Raw genomic sequence first — 18,687 nt, 5'->3', positions numbered from 1 at the left:
ATGCATCGTTGTTTTTCCGACATCCCTAGGAACAACCCGAGATAATACCAACACGTAATTATTGATCCAAATGCTGGATATTTATTTATTTAATAAAATGGAAAAATGTTTTTTTTTTTTTTTTTAATAGTTTTAATGGGTGCGCATGAGTTTTATATTAGCTAATTTTTTGCCAAATGCATGATGGTCAATTTGAATACTGTAGGGTCAGTGGCAGGAGTATAAAACGTGATTTGTGGTTTAAGGAATCGCCGCCATCTTGAAAACTGGTGAGCTTTTATTATCGATTCCGGGGAAGAAACACTTAACTACCACCAGAGCCGGTTTTTTTTAAGGCGGTTAGAAGGTTGCAATGTTTCGCAAGCTTTTACTAGGAGTCACCGAAACTCTGTAGTTTAAATGGCTTATGGATTTCTTGAGAAAGTAAAAGATTTCATAGTCGTGTTCAGTGTGCAACGATTACAAATTAGATACCTAAAAAACATCTCTAAAGCTCGGTATGCAGCTCTCAAGAAAACATTCAGAAAAAATTGCCATTATTTCGCCTGTGTGTCCAAGGAATTTTGACATTTTTGATACCTCACAGCCTGTTGCCTCACTCTTTCCTCAAGCAAGAATGGAACGCGCATATATTTCTGTTGCAAACCTGGGTTGCCTTGTGCTCTTTTTTCACAAAAAACTTTAGAAAACCGTAGTAGAGAGCGTAGTAAATTTCTTAAGAACTGCATACTGCCTTAAGGAAATTTGACTCAATAAAATTTCTTAGCCAATTCTTGTAAGTCATTTTATATGGAGTTTTTGCTTTTCTTGAGAGCTGCATACAGGCCTCAAAAATATAAATTATTTTGTTAAGTAAAGTAGTGATATTTATGTATATATGTACATATGTATTTATAAAAATGTATGTAGGTATATTTGTATTAATTCTTGCACTAATATGCATCACAGATCCTTTTCCGCCAATGCTGCCTTTTCCTATTCCGCGACACGTAATAATGCCACCGAGAATCTCTTTGCCTGGAACAGATGTGACCCTGCAAAACGATCAGCTGTGGAAGCAATTTCATCAAATCGGCACAGAAATGATTATAACAAAAAGCGGCAGGTAAGAAGCTAATTCTTTACATAGATGTAAATATGTATAAATAGGTACTAATGTCGTAAATATGTTTCATAATGTCGACAGTCAAACGTAACCGAATAAATAACTCTCGTTTATTAAATTTTTCAAATTTCATATATGCTATGTACATATGTACATACCTTGTAGGGAAAGCCCGAACTGGTGAATCAAATTTATAGTTCCGAACTAGATCTTTATCGCCAAAAACGAACCAGTCCGATAGTAAGTAGATCACCACCAGTTCAAAAACAGCGAGATGTGATACTTAAAAAAAAAAAAAACAATTTTAATTATAATTATTTGGGCCAAATTCTTATTTGTTATGTTTGCTGGGTTGGAGCTGCTTCGGCCGATAAATCTTTGTTTTTATTTTTCGAATAAAGACTCCCTGATGAAGACGCGAGAGCGTTGAAACGCGTGGGAGGGTAAAAGGAAAATTTATTTTTTTCGCGTTTTTAACTCTATCGGCCGAAGCAGCTCCGACCCAAAAAAAAAGCAATTTTATTTTTAGAAAACTATATTTAAAATGACGAATTTAGAACTGGCTCGAAACTATAGGAAAGGGGGACCAACCAATAACAGCAAGCACCTCTGCAAATTCAGCTACAGCCGAAGGTATGTAAATTCGGCAGTTGTTTGCATGCAAAAGACATTTATCGCGAACTAGTAGTGGGTCTAAATGTACTAGAAGCGCACCAGTGCAGAACTAGAGTTTTTTCACGGAGGGTATGTATGTACATAGAATGCATATCTACACAAATTCGAACATAGTACATCTGAAGATATGTACCTAAATGCATACATAAATAATAAAGTCGCAAAAGATCCAAAACAGGTTGTACTCGTTTGAAGACACACGCTCGCATGGGCAATCTGTTTGAGATGTTTTATGTTTGCATGCATGGATATATGCATGTGGCTATCTGAATATGTATGTACATATGTATGTATGCCTGCAGAAAATCTGGCTAGTCTAGAACTAGTTTACAACTAGACCTTTTGCCGACAGTACTAGTTCTAGCTCAATACCCAAGCAATGCTTTCAACTGTCCAGTTTTACACGGCGATGTCATCGGCGGTGGCAATTGTCGCCCAGTGCATTACTTTGCAACCAGTTTTCAATCGGTTCCATTTTGGACAGTTTTTTTTTATAAGAAAACATTTTTGCGATTCGATTTTTGGACATTTTTTTCGTTTTATCTTTTCGTTTACAGATTCCGTTTTTGTTACATATTTTAATAAAAAAAGCGTTGTAAGCTGCACGCAACAATTTAAATTTATTAAATTTGAAAACTCACAACTGCGAACACCGCGATTTGAACTCGCGACCAACGATGGTTGCGTCGGAGGTCTTCTCGCTGAGCTACTTTCGTATTGTACGAGTAGTGAGCATTTGCCTATTTACACCGCAAGTTTCAACCGTACCGCTCTGCATTCCTTTTGTACCAGTTCAGAGATAGTTCTGAGATATTTAGTTCGGAACTAGCGCTTTGTCGGACTGTCTCCAAATTTTACTGCAGGGTATACTATTTATTTATTTATTTGCGCATGCGCATGCACAAACATACATACATACACCTGCACATATCGCTGTAGTTGTGTTTGTTCGTATGTCCTTTAACAGCCGTAAATGCCGACTTAACACATCGTTTCGGAAGTAGACTATGAATGCGTCGCATGCCGCCACAAGCCAGCGAGCGCACTTTGCCATCCTCAATGGCGCGACGACATTAGTCAAAAATGCTGTTAAGTGGCCATCAGAGAATGGCGCCTGTGAAGTGTTTACGTTGGTAATGGCGGCAACGACAGCGCCGGCGCGACAAGAATTTCTCTCAAGCAAATAAATGACGCGAAAATTCTATCGTAAATGCCAAGTACACGCAGCACGATACATACATACATACATACACATATACATACATACATATACACATATGCATACATATTATGTTTATACATTCAGGCATACGCACATGATATCTAAAGTAAGTACATAAATATATAAATATGTATGTATGTACATATTTACATGCCTATTTATCCTTCAACAGGACTCACCTGTTGAACATTTTGTTTTTGAATTTTTACGTCTGGACATACATACATACGTGTATACATATTTATTATACATTCGTATGTTTGTTTGTATGTATGTATGTATGTACAAACGATTTTAGAACATTAAAGGCTTTTCCGCCCGAGATACAAGCTTGTGATAAAAATTGGGAATTGGATCCCAGTTAGCAGAAGCTACACATGTACATATGTATGCCATTGACACCTGCGTCTTATGTATAGGTCAAAAGTATTCACTAATACGGTGCGTCTACACTGAGAAAAAATAAACTTCGCGTCAGGCGGTATTTTGTTTATTTTCAAACATACTTGTATGTATTTGTTTGGGAAGTTTTTTTTTGGAGACGCTTTCCTTCTACACTTTGCTTTTTCATAGTTCGGAAAATAGAAAATAAAAATAACGAATACATGTGTATTTTTATTGCGCCACAATAGCTTTGTTCCACACGCGTTCCGTGCTGTTTCGGCAGTTAGAGCGTAAAAATAAATTACCCTCTCACAAGTGTCAAAAATGTGTCAACACGTGGCAAAAGTGCCCAGAGCGTGAGGAACGCCAAAATAAATTAGTTAATCAGCACTAGCAAATATCTGCATTTCTGAACTTTAGTGCTATAAAATTTGCCTACGGATGTAAACATGCAAAGGCTGTTATTTCAAATTGACTTCTTGTACATTTCTGCCCGGAAAATAGCCCGGGCTGTTTCGGGCACGAAGAAGAAGACATTTACGATCCAAAACTGGAAGGTATTCGCTCTCTATTACCCATTTTTCTCGCGTGAGGATCGATTTATAAGCTGTTTTGGGCACCCGCGGCATCCTGCGGGCTCGCGTGGAACAAACCTAATATGTAAATAAGTTTTCAAATGTAAAGTTTGAATCAAACAATGATTTAATCTATTCGGAATTCAAAAAAGAACGGTTTTGTTTAAATATTCCTTCTTATGTTAAAAACATTCAAATTGCTAACATAAAAAAAAAAAATCTAAAAAGAATCTGATTGAAAAAGTCACGTCACTTTTTCTTACTGTAAATATACATACGTATGTACATACATACATGCATGCATATGTAAGTGCCCAGCAAAAATTACGATCACCTCAGAAACGAATAAACTATACATATATAGATTCGAAAGAAAATGTTTAAGCGCTTCTAGAATCATAACTTTAACCTTGGGAATGACATTAGCGGTAATGTGTGGAAGTGGGCTTTGGAATGGGTTAACACGTTGGCTGCCGGGGTATCACCGGTGATCACAACAGAAGTGGTTCTCTATTTGTCAATGTATAACAGGTGATCACATGCTAAAACTACTCTCAGTTGCCAAGCAAACATTTAAATGCTCTGCTCTGAATCAGAAGGTCACTTCTCTGATCACTGGTGAAAATTTACAGTCTCTTCGAAAGTGTTGCTCTCTTTTTCGGGTGCAAATCATTGGCATATGAGGAACGACTTTTGTTGCGATCACCGGGGATGCCCTGACAGCCAAAGTGTTAAAGAAGCGAAGGACGATGGTGAAATTCCATAATAATACCTTCTCCCACACTTGTCGACTTAAAGCGATTCCCAGTTTTTTGCTGGGTCTATGCTGTAAGTGCACACATTTGTACACTGACACTAGGCCGAGTCGCAAAAAAAATATATACTTGTATTACCCGTGAACTTTAAAAGCTTACTTGGTGAGGATCTTACTGCAATAAAAAGGCAGTTATAATAGAGTTGTGTTCATAATTTGTTATTCTGATATTTAGAAGTATGACATATCATTAAAAATGTAAGCACTAAAAATTCATTTTATACATACATAAATGCATATGTATGTTCATCCCTAGCTTAGAGTAAAAACTTACGAAGTCTACTTTTTATTACAACTTACATTTTTATACTGGAGGCAAGGAACATTAAAAAATGCATCGTTACCAAAAACCGAGTTATTTATGTATTTGAGTTTTGCCCATTACCCAATAGCGAAATGAAAATTTTCTAAATTCAAAGAGAGTACAATAAATCCGATAAGTTCAAAACAGGTTTTATTTATTGAGTTCCACCGATTCAAGTTTTGCAAAATATTTTTAGACAAGTAATTTTTAAGCAAAAAACCCAACCGACTCTAATTCTCATATAAAAATTTAGGAGTGCCGTTTATTCATGATCCAATGATCGGATCTAAACCAAATTAGTATAGTACCACCCTTAAGGAACTACCAACCTTTTCCAATATCACGCGGTAACTTACATAAAAAATAGCAGTAATAAAAAAACATTCCGACGAATTGCTAACCACTTCCTTTTTTTGTGAAGCCGTTTAAAAATTACATTCGGAAGTTTTTATTTTGTTCTATAAAGCTTTAAAAATTGAAATACTCGCTATCCGAAAGATCAATTATCTCAATTTCTACCCATTGAAGTCAAATATAGTTCCCATAAAACCAAACTTTTTTGTATGTTACCAATTTTTTTTTTGAAGCTTAAGAGATATATAGCCTAAAAATATGTATATGTATGTATCACACTTAAGGAGCCGGCCACAAATTAACTACTTAAAACTTAACTTTGGCTAAATTGGACAGCAATTTTCATGACGGTAAAAGAAAATTTTCGAACTGGAACTTTTTTCTTTCGTACCCGGTTTAATGCATATCTATATGTACAAATATATACATAGTAGAGTTGGATTTTTAAGTTCACTTAAAAGATTAGTTCAGTTCTAGTTCGTTCAGCTCAATGAACTAGCTCTTCTCAGTCTTACAGCCAGTTTCACGAAAGCAATTTAAGTGAAAAATGATTTTAATTTTTTGAGTTTTATATGGAAATTGACAGAAAATAAAAAATCATTTTCCATTTAAATTGCTGGTAAGACCGGCTGTTAGTTCGTTCTTCTTATTGAGCTATAGTTCACCTAATTAAACTACATACTTCGGTAGTAGGAGCTGAGTTAGAGAACAACAAATATGTTAGTTTTACAACACATAGGTACATATTAATCTGTAAAGTAAAAAATATTTCTTTTCTAAATGTCGATGTTCCTCTGCAATAAGGACACAATTCAGTCGTCTTCATTCATTCGTCTTTCTCCAAAATTACGAAAGGATGTTTGGCTTTCATATGGCGATTCTAATTTCCATGAGAGTAATCAAAAATGCTTATGGAGACTAGGCAGTTCTGCATTTCATTTTCTTTTCTTCAGTTTTGCCTTCGAAATGCGACCAAATTGCGCTACGCCTTGGCATCTGAAGGCAAAAGTATTTTGTTAAACAACAAATCCCAAAAACTCAACTCAAATATTTACTTTTTTAAACAAATTTCACTAAATAATGTAAAATATTAGTAATAAAATGTCTTTTTAGCGCGAATTCCGATCAGTTTTTTCTTGATGCCCTTACAACGAAAAACGAGATGTCATATCTGTTAAAATTACATTTCAATTTTTATTGGAGGGTTGGCACAGAAAAATTTAGTTCACTTTAATGAACGAACTAATGAACTAGTTCAATTAAAAGAGCTGGCTCTTTCGCTCTTTAGTACAAAAGCTCCACAAGCCTAATACATAGTATGTATGTATGTACCTTTGCATACCCTAATCTACCCTAACTATGTTTCTATGGGGATGGCCTTGAAACAGCCAAGGTTGGTTACCTCTGCATTAGGTGTCAACTAACTTGTAACTAACTAATTTTGAACATAAAATATCAATAAGAAAAACAATTTTTGTTTGTTTTTTACTTTTTTATTTATTTACATTATTTTATTAGATACATCACATATGTATTTGTTTATATATTCTGCTGTAGGTGGTCCCATGTTTGCTCTTCCTTTTATTAGTCCTCAATTCGAAAAAGCATTTGTGAAGTGCAGAAAGAAAGTGTATTTAAAGCTAAATTTGTATGAGGATATCAAAAACGAAACTTGTTTAAAGAAAATAATCTCCCGATTACGTCTGCGCTGCTGTTCAACTAGTTTCAAGTTAGCTTTTTGTAGCTAACTACAAATTATATATTTTATAAAAATTCCGCCAAAAAGCTACCTACAAGTTGGTTATTTTTTATCAATTGATAATTTTTTTCTACAGGGTATGTATGTATTTACGTGCATACATAAAAGCATAAATATACATACATACATACATACATATATCGAAGATTGTCTGTAAAAATGCTCAAGTAAAAAGTCATTGGTAACGTTTTCGATTGTCGACAGTTTTCGGCGTTTCAGACCATTTCAACCAAACATTGGCCAATTCGGCGCCAGTAATGTGTCGCTGCGCTGCGACCTTCTGTAGCTCACATAAAAAATGATGCGTTGACAAAGTCCGCAGCGTGTCATCCATTGTCCGACAGATACTACGAGCAATTTCACACTTTCAACAAGCATTCTGATCGGACGGCCGATAAGCAAGAGACAGGCAGAGCCGCGTTAAACGACCCAACGAAGCCAAGCAAAAATATCTGGCTGGCTGGCTACGGTAGCTATCGAACTACCAGAGCTCTCCTCCGTCTTGCCGGTATCTGCTGCACCGAAGCGCCTTATTAACTACCTACGTACATACATACATATGTACGTTTCTGGTAGCGCTCAGGTATTAGCATAATTTGAAATTGACCAAAATCTCTGGATGTTTTTTTCTCACACAATCATCGCCCAAATGCAAGCGGGCAGAAAAATATTTAGGAAGAAGCTGATTCGGACTGCATGAATTATTTATGAGTAGTAGCGAGTGGCGGAATTTCAAGCCTCTCTTACATACATAAGTAAATACATACATATGTATGTATGTGTGCATGTGTGTACATATGTATGTAGTACGTTCACATGCAGTCAATAGTGGTGTGCATTAACAATTTTTATTTGTTATTTGTATTATTTGAATTTTTAATTGTTGGGCGCCAGTTGTGATTTGACGATGTTTAAAGGCCGCCACATGTAATCGATACCTGTCCGTAGTAGATATGACATGTGACGAACACGATCTGTATATGTATCTAGAAATGCTGCCGAGATCACTGCCTCGAATATAATAGATACCAATACATCAGGACTGCAGAAAGGAAAATTAACTGAGAGATGCTTTAGAGATGCTACCGATTGCGATTGTACATTGTATTCATGTTATAAAATGACTGATATGAAAATTTTCATTTCGTGTACATATCCGTAACTCAATTCTCATGTATAAGTACATACATATGAATGTACACTCTCCATACTTACGGTGACCATATTTATGAGAGCCGAATACGGGACAAAAATAATTTTGCAAATTCTTTCCACCACAGCTTACAGATCTGAAAGCCTTCTTCAATGAACTTAGATGTATTAACCCTGAAACAGTATCCTTTTAGTAAAATCAAAAATTTGTAGGATGATTTTCTCGAGATTTTTACCCCGAAAAATTTGTTTAAAAAATTCGTTAAATTTTAGAATAATAAAGCGCAATATTAAGTCGCTAAGGCTTGCCATTAGTTTTTGGTAATTTTTGTTTTTGTTGACGGTGTTGCGTATTTTTTCGTACAGAGTAAGTGAGATATTGCAGAATTAATTTTTATAGTTTTTTGGCACAAAGTTGGTAATTTGATATTATATGATTTTTGTTAGGAAAAGAGCTTTACTTTCATAAATAATAAATTTTAAATAAACTAAGGAAAATATCCAAAACTTACTAAAATGTCGAGTGCTAATTTTTATTGTAGTCACTGTATGTTATCCTCGATTCGAATCACAGGCATTCAGATTAGAAAATAATATTTATGGAGAAAATTACGATCACATACCAACATCACTTAAAACTCGTTCACAGACATGCCATTTTAATGAGCTCTTAAGTGGGCGAAATACCAAATACGGGACATTAAAAGAAATACAGAACATTTAGCGTCCCGTATAAAATAAATAAATTAACAGGACAATGGGTAAAAAAAGAGGGCTGTCCCGTATAATACAGGACGGATGGTCACCGTATCCATACTATACATATGTATGTGCCTACTTAAGTATTTAGATTATATAATAATTATTAATGTTCTTTTCAAAGCCTACACTACTGTTTAATACTATTTAGTGTACGGTAACATGCGACGTGGACGTGATTACAGCCCAATTTAAAAAAATTGTCAACGCCATGCCAAAATTTTAAATCGCTTACTTACTAAGGTGCACACATTTCGTTATAAGTATGTACACATTTATTACTTTATACACATTTTATTTTATGCTAAAGATTTTGGGCAATTTAGCTCCAGCAGTTACTGAGATATATGTATGTAGATAGCAGTTTTTGCATGTTTCAAAAATACCGGATTTCACTAATTTTCAATACCAACCTACCTTGAACCAAGAGAAATCTGACCGAAAGACAAAGAAAAAGCGGTCGAAAAAATTATAGCTGCACCACATTATGACAAGTTTTAACATATTGTATATTTTTGCTATTTAATTTTGGTTATTTTTATAAAAATATAGTTCTTTCTTTAATAAGTGTAAGTTTCAAACTTTATGCAATAAAAGTACTGTATAGTGGAAAATATTCAAATCAAATTTGTGCCCATAATAAAATGAAGCATTTTTGCACGTATGGCGTTTTGCACGTCGCGGATGCTTTTTCATAATTAAGACAAAAAAAAAAAAATTTATTTCCATGTTGCCTACAATGGAATTCGCACCCTGAAATCAACAAATTGTGGCAAGAATCTTGTCGCACTCAGCTACAGCCAGACAAGTAAACATGTTTTATTTTCCCCCCTCAGAGCATACTCAGATACGTGCGTGCTAAATTTTGGTATAAAATTATTATTTTCAAATACGAACATTTTTAAACAAGCTGCTTAGCGTCCACCAACGCTAAGAATCGCCAACTTGGGAAAACTGAGAAATAACTTTTCTATATACTACAATCCAGACTTTCAGAAAAACTTGGTTCGATTCCCCAGAAAAAAAAACAACTGAAAATGTCGTACAGGGTAATTAATCATTTCGCAGCTATCATTGACTCCATGTTCGCTACGATCAGCAAACAAAAAATTTACGCGTTGTCCCACAAATTACTCCATGGTTTGGAAATAAAGTCGAAAAGGTAGCGCACAAACAAATTGAGACAGAAAATATTAGTGTGTTCACTGGCGCCGGATGCTTGGACACCTGCTGGCCGCTCGACGCATCCTTTTAGCCATTAAAAACAATCCGTTGTTCAAGCATACATACATACATATGTATGTATGTACAAACAGAAGTGGCAGTTCCTGCATGAATACGATTGCTCATTAGGGTGGTCCAAAATGCATGAGAAAAAGTAAAGTCGGAATTTTTATGCTCTCACCCCCTAGGATTGTTCTATACCGAAAAATATTATAGCCCCATTTTTTATTTTGAAATCAAAAAATATTCAGAGTTGGCTCAATGCGCTCAAATGTTTCCATGTCTGTATTTTATATGAGGAAAAAAACACTTTTCGTAGAAATGATATAGAATTCCTGAAAATCCATAATTTTCGATCGGAAAACTCAAGCCAATTATTTATTTAACCATTCTTTTAAAGTAACTATATTTTATAGGTCCGCCAAAACTCCCAGAAAATTCCAGAAAATGCAATCTTTAGTAATAAAAAATGGTTAAATAAATAATTGGACATCGCTATTGTCAGTCCCCTGAAGACAAGCAGAGTTTTCTGATCGAAAAATATTGATTTCCAAGAATTCCATACCATTTCTACGAAAAGTTTTTTTCATATAAAATACATGGAAACCCGTGAGCGCTTTGAAGAACCTCTAAATATTTTTTGATTTTAAAATAAAAATAGGGGTATATTTTTTCGATATAGGGGGTGAGAGCATTAAAATTCCGACTTTACTTATTTTGGACCACCCTATTGTGCATACGCCCACGAACTAAGTAAAACCAATTTATTTACTAAATGTAGTTTTTTTGCAACATAGTACCACTGCTTCATTTATTGGTAGAATATATGTAGCCGTGCATATGTAAATATTTGTTCTGGTTTTTCCAAAAAAAAACACAATTGTCATGCGTACTACCTATGTTTTCCCATAGAGCGGTCGTCCCTCGGCAGGAAATGCAAAATCTTCGAGGGAAAATCTCTCATGAAAAAGCTTCTTATAAAAATCCACCTATCACGCGGCGTTAAATTATACGTCCTTCCATTTGTGCATCTACGTCAAGACGCACGACACAAATTCGAGTACTTAGAAGCTCTACACAAATAATTCAAAAAAAAAAATTTAGTTGGAAAAGTTTACTTTAACCATTCTCACTCTAAAGCTGCATGAATATACATTTATTTCTATATTTTTTTTATGCAGACGAATGTTTCCATCAATGCGTCTTTCGCTTTCCGGCCTGGAGGATGACTCTAACTACTGTGTTTTGTTGGAGATGGTTCCGATCGGCGATTGTCGCTACAAGTTTTCTGGATCTCAATGGATGCCTGCTGGCGGCGCGGAGCCTCAGAGTCCTCAACGGATGTATTTGCACCCAGATAGTCCTGCATCTGGGGCTCACTGGCAAGCGCAACCTATTCTATTTAACAAAGTGAAACTTACCAACAACACCCTGGACAGTAACGGTCATGTAAGTATGTTTTCTTACTATCATTTCTCATAATTATTTACGTCTTTACGTCTATCCATACACCTCCTACATATCGTCGTTTAAAGCGCACAACCTCGCAGCTGACATTTGCATGGGCGTACGCAGGTGCGGGCTGGGGCGCAAGTTATGGAATAAAACAGGTTTCACTCTCTCTTGTAAAATTAGGGCAACCTCACTTACGAGATTTTTCATTATCCTAATACGCGGTTTTGTACTTTAAACGGCGATGTGTATGTATTTATATAGTATACATAACTATATACAGTGGGATCCCAATAATTCGAAATCGCAAGGGACCAGTCACATTTTAGGAATTGATGAGGTAATATTTTTTTCATTATTTATGTTGCTTGAAAAAGTATGTCATCGTTGTCGTAAATTTTCTTGAAAAATTAAATGTACCAGAAGAAAATTTATTTTTCACTTCTTGGGTGTAATTTTATATGAATTTTTAATTTTTCTTAAGTACTGTATTCCATGTATCTAAACTCTACTGACCAGGAAAAAAAATACTTACGGATAATTTCAAACAAAAAAGTTAACGTTATAGCCTATTTCCCCCAAAGGCTTAGCTGCAGTTAGGAGATAAGATAAGTTCCAAGAATTTCAACATGGGGTGATCGGAAAAGTTAATTTTTTCTTTTTGTTCGCTTGTACTTAATATGAACTACTTCCCCCTTCAAGTTGTAATCTTCTTTTTCCAATAGGCATAAACTACAGTTAAGACCTGGTGGAAGCGAACTATTAGATAAACGTACAACTGCACAGCAAATTTCTTGGCGCTAAGCATTACAAAAGGGTTGTCACAACAAATTACGATTTATAAGAAATGGTCCTTAATATCCATTGTCAAAAAGATACGAATCAACCAGGGAAATTTGCGAGTTAACGTAATTTTTCCAAGGGACCAACATATTATTAAGAATTATACAGATTTTCGAATAAACGGGGTACGAATTATCGCGATTCCACTGTATTATCAATATTTATATACATACATATGTAGGTATTTAGGATATGTGCATCCTTTAAGACGTAACAATTATTAATAATAATAATAAATAATAAAATAATAATAATTTATTATACACATGTATGTATTAGGGTTCAAAAACGTACATACGTGCATACCCAGCAGCGAATGGAATGCGTTCCGCATCGATGCCTCACCTATGACAAGTAATGGCATTTGATTCCGCTTTCGAAGTATACATTACATTTAACATTGCGTGACATTGGCGGTAATCGATGAAAGTAATTCGAAAAACATTGATTTAGTAAGTATTTCATACATTGGAAGTGATTACATTTGAGAAGCAGTTCAGGCATATTGTAATGCGTTGGCATTACTTTGGTGTCGACTCTGTAGTTGGTGGCGTTCTCAGCATTTTCGCAGCTGGGTACATATGTACATACATATGTATATTTATAGTAAGAATACATATTTGTTTGCACATTGTATGTATGTACATAAGTATGTAAGTATTGTAGGTATGTAGACATCCTTAAAGGTACATACATATGTGCTTGGTATCACAGCTTAGAATTCATTGGCAAATGCATACAATTATAGGTACATTCATATGTATGTATGTACGTACATATTTGTATACTTTCTATTTACAGATTGTTTTGGCCAGCATGCACAAGTATCAACCACGCATACATGTGATACGAACTGCAGACTTAACTCAAATACCTTGGGCGCCACAACAGGCATTTATATTTCCGGAAACCGAGTTTGTAGCAGTTACGGCATATCAGGTTAGTCACAATACATATGTAAATATGCTGGCAGTCGTTATAAATGTATGTATGTATGTATGTATATACCGGGGCACTCAATACTGGTCCTCTTTAGGTTTCGCGCGATTTTTGGAATTATGTATTTCGGGACATTACCTATTTTCATACAAAAAGTGGAGTTCACCGTCAGGTTACTAAGCAACATAGTTCTGCGATTAGCTATTTATTATAAATTCTCTTCGTAGAAATTATTTTTTCAATTTGGTCCTGCTCTAAAGAATGCTACAGTGTCGTAGCTAGGGCTCGGAACCGCATGCACTCAAAATTCAAAAATATGCGCTTTAAATTAGTCAAATATGCAATAAAAAAGATTTTCGTAGCATTTTATTGGCGGTAAAAAAAATAGATAACACATGCATTTGAACAAGAAAATAACGAAATCAATTTCCTTCAAAATATCGAGCCCTAACCGCCAAAATAACGTAAGCGCCATTTTTTAAAAATTTTATTTTTGATGCAGAAATATTCCTAGAGCGTCTAGATGCATTTTTGCATCAAAAAGAAAAATTTGAAAAAAATGTCGCTTACGTTATTTTGGCGGTTAGGGCTCGATATGTACCATACATATTTATGTATAAAATTTGTCTATAATACTGTGCGACAAAAAGAAAAAAAATTTCAAAACACACGAAAGAATCGATATGTGTACATACTCACGAAACTATGGACCAAATATAGTAAAACTGCGTTTTTAGTTCTTCACTCTGACGCACAGTGCATCGCTGCCATATGAAATGTGGGCAAAAATAGAATTATGGACGGATTTAAATTAATGAATGCAGTTTGAAGTTGAAAATTTGGGTTCTTGTGGCATTTACATAGGTATTTACAAATGGCAGGACTTGGCATATAGATGTGCAATAAAGTTTTGTTTGAAACGGGTTGCCACCTGTTACTAATTTTATTAAAATTATTTAATAAGTTAAATGAACTAGATATTGCAATATGGGTATGAATTGAAATAGTTTTGAAAATGCTTTACTTTAAAACGACACGTAGATGGGTTGCCACATGTTCAACAAATCAAATTCATTTTAATTAAGGGAATAAGGTCACTCAAATATGTACATACATATATCAATATGAGTATCAGACAAATCAGAGTTAATTTAAGAGTCTAGTAATTTAAAAGGAATGTAATCAGAACAAATCATCATTTGTATGTATTTGTAATAAAATAACAAATGCGATGTCGTAAGCCTTTGGTTTGACACAATTATTCTTTTAGTTTAACTACATTTGATTTGTTTTACAAAGAGGTGGCAACCCTCTTCGTAGTATTTGCAAGCTAAAACCGTCTTAAATCTCTTTCGTCTGACTCCCATATGGTGATACCTATCTATTTAAATAACCTAAGTCCTTTAGTTCCAATGGAATCTGATTTCTTAACAGGTGGCAACCCTCTACATGTAGTTAATAATGTAACCCTTTTCATACACATTTCGATTGATACTCATCTATTAATAATTCATTTAACTTATTAAACAATTTTAATTTAATTTTTTAAGAGGTGGCAACTTTTTGGTAATAAAATTTTCCGCTCATAAAATCTTCGGTAACGTCTTAGGCGGCACTGTTTGACATTAGGATTTTTTTCAAAGAACTTTGAAATTTTAAAGGTATGCTAAATTCAAAAATTCTTTTTTTTTTTTAAATCAATGCAATGTAGAATAACAATATGGGAACCAAATGGGAGAGACAATTCTGTACAATTTAAAAATAATAAAGTTTTTTGGTTTAAAAAGACGAATAGGTATTGAAAATTCGATTTTAATAAATTTTATCTTTTTAAGTTAATAAAGTTTGCACGACGAAATTCGATGATGAGGTCGTGCGTATATTTGTCCTCAAGCAATAATTAAAAAAAAAAACATATTGCAAATTTTAAGGATATTTAAGGACAAAATTTGTAAAGGACATTTTCTATACCCATTCGTCCTTATGCACCAAAAAATTTATTCTGTTATAATTCTACAGGATTTTTTCTTTACATTGCACGGAATGTTTTAAATTATTTTTTGATATTTTTAAAATTTCAAAATCCTTTTAAAAAAAAGTCCTGACGCCAGAGAGAAAAACTAAGCACGCAGTTTTACTATAATTTACCCATAGTTTCGCGAATATATTAATTTGTTTGTGTGTAAAATTTGCTGTAAATCAAGCAGTCAATTACAATTTTGTGTAAATAGAAACATTTAAAGTAAAAAAAAATAGTTTGAGAATGTTTGCCATTTTAATTCCAGAACTCGTGCAACCTACATCCATTTGGCGACTTTAATGAATTTCTTACGTCATACAGAGGGAGGCAGCACTCTAAAACATTCTACAGGAATGGCTTGCAGAGTGTCTTTAGCCTCATCCTTGCGAGGACTGGATACTCGCACAGGAAGTTTTCGACGGGCCAGTGCCCTGTGCATACTGCAGTAAGTTTGTAGGTGTCTTCTTTGCTCATTCCTAAGAGAGCTTTGGATTTAAGTGGGTCGTAGGACAACCAGAACTGCCGGGTAATCCCCTACGATCCTGTACCTCTGTTTGGCCTTCGAGTGACAAATTTCGGTGGCGTTTCGCATTTGCATCTACACGAAATACTTATGTATATTCTAAAATACTTGTACATGGGCGTAGCCAGGTAGGGGCAGGGGGCTGCTCGAGCCGCCCCCCTAACTTTCAAATTTTCCTTATATATTGTGTATAAAATCGTACCCTGAAATGCCAGCTTAATAGGGTCGAGACCCCCCCTAAATTTCATTCTGGCTACGCCGCTGTACTTGTATATTTATATCGAAGAAAGTGCACAACTTCGAACTTGCACCTAATTATACTGAAATTAAATTGGCTATAAAAATGCATACCCTAAATTTTTCTAAAAATCTGATTAAAACATTTAAAATTTTTATAGCAAATTTTCAAAAAATTTCTCCCTGAAGGCATTTATGTATTTAGAAACGCTCGTCATTTTGCCGACTGGGAATGTATGCATGTTCAATATGTAAGTGGATATGTTTGTAGATACATATACATACATGCATACATACATATGTACACCACAAAACGCCGGGCCCACTCAAAAGGGGCACACAAATTTACATTGGTCGTCTGAACAAATTAGCATGGAACGCCTATTATTGACCCGAAAATTGCAACCGATTCCAGTAAGTTCACGTCGAGTTTTTGTGCCAGTTAAGTAGATACATGTCTGAATGGATAATTTGAGCGCTTGCTGTGTTTTTGTTTTCCTCACTCAGGGCGCCAGTCTGAACATTTCTAATTAACCAAATCAATGTCCATTCTCTGACAGCGTTAAAATTACCAAAACTGTTATGTCATGGCTATGGCCTGACTCCTGATGGCTTGCCTCATACATACATACATATGTATGTGTGTGTGTGTGTGTGGGTATATGTGTGAACATAAAAATTTGTATTAACATACAGTTACAAACTACTATTTCAAGCGTATAGGTACATACATAAAGTATTAGGCCACGAATAACCAAAAGAAACAAATAAAACCTGTAGTATTCCTATAGCAGAAAACTATCTCCCGAGTCTGCCAGCTCGCACAGCATTTAGCTGCTGAAATTTAATGTACATACATATGTATCTACTATATGTATTTAGGTATGTAGATACGCCACCTGACGCGTATTGAACAAAATCGTAAATTGTATTGTGTACATATATCTACACATACATATGTACATTTATAACCTTATATGCATACAAATACATTTTGTAGTTCTAATCTTTGCACTTTGCATTTCACAGAATGATCGCATCACCAAATTGAAGATCGACAACAACCCGTTCGCGAAAGGGTTCCGCGAAACAGGCCAATCGCGAAGTAAACGCAAAATGTCTTCATCGCCTTCCGATGAGGACTCTGAACAACAACATCAACCGCAATGCCATCAACAACCTGGGCGCCACCACGGAGCAAGACAACTACAATCGCAGTCACAAAGTCATTCCCACAGTCAGCGTAGTGTTGTTGTGTCGCCGACAATGTCAACAACGTTGGCAGTGACCAGCGAGTCGGCGGGATCATCAATTTGTTCCGATAAGGCGGCGCATCCCAACAGCGACGACATCGCCTATGTAGACGTTGACATTGTGGCGGCGAATGCCGATACAGATGACGATGGACCGCAAATTAAGCGCCTGAGATCAAATGAGTCCGCCGGGTCGATAGCATCGACACCGCTGGAGGAGATGATCGTTAATGCGCATGCGGGCAGCGAACGCGCCTCTCATTTGTTTGTGGCTGAAGAAACGAGTTTGCAACCGTCCTTATTTGAATGGTCGTCGCAGCTACCACAGCCGACGACTGCTGCTGGTGGTGGAGTTGTCTTCGCCAACGGTGGCCACACGTCATTCATGCAACATTTACAGCAAAACATGCAATCAATGCTGCGACCAACGCTTGTCGACTTGGCTTGTACCTATTTCGGCCGATCGCAGCCCATTTATGCACAATACGGGCACCCACCAAACGCTGCCGCCGAAGATCAAACAGTGGCCGCTGCAATGCCATCAGCTCCTGAGCAATTTTCATGTCCGCCGCTTGTCGATTCATCGACCACTGTATATGCCACCGAAATTCCCCCTCATTCGCTTGGCGTCGAAACTGTGGAGCCGCTGCCGCGAGCCATTGATAGCGAAGAGGGGAAATCAAATTCTGCAGTGGAAGCTAATGTGACACAGATGTTCCAACTGGAGAGCATAATAAGCCATTCGCCACCCAAACGGAAAGGATTTAGCATTTCGGCCATTTTAGGAGGTGGCAGCTAGCGCAACCAGCCAACGTTCTCGAACGTTATCAGTTCTTCGATACTAAATTATTAAAATACTTCTTGCATACTTCTATATGAATCTATTAGCTTTGTATGTAGAGTTAGTCTTAGCTTATACACCTAATGTATATACATACATATGTACGAGTGTGTCTATGGTGTCTCATATCGCCTTAACTTAAATAATAGCGGTATTCTTCGCGTCTTGCAAAGCCCTTGCACGGTTCACAGATTGCACGGATTGTACGGTAAAACCGGTTTTCGTATGGGCAGGGCCGTCGAGAGAAAACTC

General features: G+C 35.8%; 1 protein-coding gene across 1 annotated transcript in view; it reads left to right on the top strand.

Annotated features, from left to right (window-relative positions):
• Window positions 1-18,478, top strand: part of LOC118748169 (T-box protein 2) — a 39,110-nt gene extending 20,632 nt beyond the window's left edge. The window contains exons 2-5 of the mRNA XM_036482521.1: window positions 949-1,105; window positions 11,509-11,776; window positions 13,424-13,561; window positions 17,371-18,478. Of these exons, the coding sequence (XP_036338414.1) occupies window positions 949-1,105; window positions 11,509-11,776; window positions 13,424-13,561; window positions 17,371-18,393 (1,586 nt within the window). The 3' untranslated portion in view covers window positions 18,394-18,478. The remainder of the gene's footprint in view (window positions 1-948; window positions 1,106-11,508; window positions 11,777-13,423; window positions 13,562-17,370) is intronic.
• The last annotated feature ends 209 nt before the right edge of the window (window positions 18,479-18,687 follow it).

This window comes from Rhagoletis pomonella, unplaced genomic scaffold (assembly GCF_013731165.1).
Source record: "Rhagoletis pomonella isolate Grant_MI unplaced genomic scaffold, Rhpom_1.0 Rhpom_scaffold_00012, whole genome shotgun sequence".
NCBI lineage: Eukaryota > Metazoa > Arthropoda > Insecta > Diptera > Tephritidae > Rhagoletis > Rhagoletis pomonella.
Note: the sequence above shows the minus strand (reverse complement) of the source record. Positions and strands in the feature narration are given on the sequence as shown.